Source organism: Cyprinodon variegatus, unplaced genomic scaffold (assembly GCF_000732505.1).
Source record: "Cyprinodon variegatus isolate N-32 unplaced genomic scaffold, C_variegatus-1.0 Scaffold250, whole genome shotgun sequence".
NCBI classification, from domain to species: Eukaryota; Metazoa; Chordata; class Actinopteri; order Cyprinodontiformes; family Cyprinodontidae; genus Cyprinodon; species Cyprinodon variegatus.
In genome coordinates, this window is record NW_015150703.1 from 699,379 (window position 1) to 702,096 (window position 2,718).

Consider the following 2,718-nt stretch of genomic DNA (forward strand, 5'->3'; position numbering starts at 1 on the left):
GAGTTGGCTCTTCCTATTAGTGGTGTGGGAGAATATTGACTCAACGCTCATAACGGTGTTATCCAGTTTTTTCTTATCGGTGCATTTCTGTCTGCTCTTCCCTGTATTTTGTTTTTCTTTATTTTCTTTATTTTTGTTGGTTTTCCTCGAAGGGCGACGTGTCTGAGACCGTACGGATGTTTTTCGAAGAAAGTAAATCCTTTCCTCCCGCTGCCAAGAGCCTCCTGACGATCCAAGAGGTAGACGCATCCTTGACCCGCCTCGCTCAGCTCACCAAAGAGGATGATCAGCAGAGCGAGCTGGAGAGCATCGCCAAAAAGTAACGCCCTCTTTTCCAGCTGTCAGCCTATTGTAGATGAGACCAGATCAGCCTGTAGAGGGAGCGTTGTGTTGTTGCTGTGTGATGGGAAACAAAGCTTTCTCTCTGCTCGTTGTTCTTGTTGGCGTTCATGCAGCCTTTTCCTGCTTTCAGTGTCTTCCTCTGGCCTGTCTTACACTCACTCATGCATTTATTATGAAGACATGGATATTGGACTCTTCCGGCAGAAAACATGGCAGACTAAGTTCATTCGTCATAAATGTAGTTTACTAAGCAGAGCTTTGTGTCAGTATGAAGAAAATCTGGGTTGCAGTATTTATCATGGCTTTACTTAAGTACCTGCAACAAAATCGGGCTGTTTAAAAAAATCCCCTCAAAGTAATTACATTAAATTTAAAGATGTTAGCAGGTTTGTACCAGTAGGACAGCATTTATCTTTCCCTGCAAGATTTTTTTGGATTGAAGCAAACAGAGGGATTTCTGTCAGATGAGCATACCCCGTCAGACCAGCATACCTATAGTCAGTACACATGCACAAGTGGTCAGATTTGCGTTTATCCCTTTAGTTTTGTATGAAAATAGACTTTAAACTACCTGGACAGGCGTGTATCCCTTTAGTCATGTACAAAAACAAACAATTTAAGGTCAGATCACCATATGCTTCAAAAACACCAAAAATTAAGTAATTACATTGTTTTTTTTGTACATTACTAAAGGGATACATGCCCATTGAGGTAGTTTAAAGTTTATTTTACGTACAAAACTAAAGGGATAAACGGATATTGACTCTGGGTATGCTGGTCTGACAGAACACTGTTCCTCTTTGCTTCGTCTAAATGACGTTCTGGATCAGAAGATCTATGATGCTGTCTTCTCTTCAGCTCATCCTTCAGGATATCTAGCATTGGTTGGATTGATTGGATCAATGACGTCTTAGATTACTAATTAAATTCCTTTATACTTTTTTTTTTTATTACCTTTATTAATTGCATTTCTACGGAAGAGGATTAGGGCCACTGAAAAACAAAACAAAGTTAACTGATTTTTACATTTTATTTCAGTTTAGTATGAGAAAAAAGTCAGAATTCTGACTTTTTTTTATTGTCAGAATTCAGTCAGAATTCCGAGAAAAAGTCTGAATTCTGACTTTTTTCTCAGAATTCTGACAATAAAAAAAAACTTTTTTTTTCCAGTGGCCCTTATCCTCTTCCATACTTTTCACGTGTAAAAAAAAAAATAGGCTATAGATTTTAGTGAAATGTTAGTGATGATAAAAATCATTTCATCTCTGATTTTGTAAAAAAAAAATTCTTATATTTAATGGTTATAATCTCTGAATTTTCTGCTAGGAATCATCTATTTAGAGATTATTCTTAATATTTTTAAGTGTCTTTAATAAGGTAGCAAATGAGTGCTGTATTTGTTTTCCTTTTAACACATAAACTTCCATCTGCTTCCTGAAAGGCACGGCTTATTTCTTCCTCAACAGCTACCTTGTTACAATCTGCTGTTTGTTATTCTCAGATGCACCAGCAACGACCTGAAATGCATCATCAGGCTAATTAAGCACGACTTGAAGATGAACGCGGGCGCCAAACATGTGTGAGTGTTTGCCTTGTTTTCTGTCAACACATGCGGATTCTGTTTGGAAAATTACTCACTCTTGTTCTCGCTTCTTCGTTTAGCTTGGATGCCGTCGACCCGAACGCTTACGACGCTTTCAAGGCCTCCCGCAACCTGGGTGATGTGATCGAGAGGGTTCTGAGGAACCAGCAGGAGGCCTCCAATGGTTCTGGGCCCAGGAAGCTGCTGACCGTGGAGGCGTCGCTCATGACCCCCGTCCAGCCCATGTTGGTGAGCCCTGCTCTGAATATCTCTGCATATATTTTTTTTCTGTTCGGTTTATACATTCTTATTCTTAACAAGCTTAATTTCTCACATGTGACATAGATGAGCTCTTAGACATTAGATGAGACGGTGAGTTAATTCAAATTGACATTTCCATCGACTGTTAACCTTATTTTAGAGATGAAAGCCAGGCTCTGGAATGACGTGTTCCTGCTTCAGGGAGAGTTTTTATGGGTGAAAATTACTAAATTAGAAACTTAACTTTTACCCAAAAGGATTAACCGTTGCTCCTAATTGCTTCTTTTTCAATAATAGGAAAGAAATAAAGATGATATTGGAATGTAATAATCCGACTATTGGCGATAAGTTTGCTCCTTTTTAGTTGTTTTCACATTAAATCAACATTTTAATTGGAAAACAAAGATGTATGAAAATAAGCTGGACTTGAAGTGTTTTCTATAAATGTTTTTTTTTTTTTATGGGTCTATTTAACCAATTTTTCAAAGTAGAACTTTGCGGAATCTAATTTCCAGGAAGTAAATTCCGTGCAA

General features: G+C 38.0%; 1 protein-coding gene across 1 annotated transcript in view; it reads left to right on the forward strand.

The window, feature by feature from the left end:
* lig3 (ligase III, DNA, ATP-dependent) overlaps positions 1-2,718 on the forward strand; it is a 29,629-nt gene that overhangs the window by 9,872 nt on the left and 17,039 nt on the right. The window contains exons 6-8 of the mRNA XM_015382147.1: positions 153-319; positions 1,844-1,921; positions 2,005-2,197. Coding sequence (XP_015237633.1) covers positions 153-319; positions 1,844-1,921; positions 2,005-2,197 — 438 coding nt within the window. The remainder of the gene's footprint in view (positions 1-152; positions 320-1,843; positions 1,922-2,004; positions 2,198-2,718) is intronic.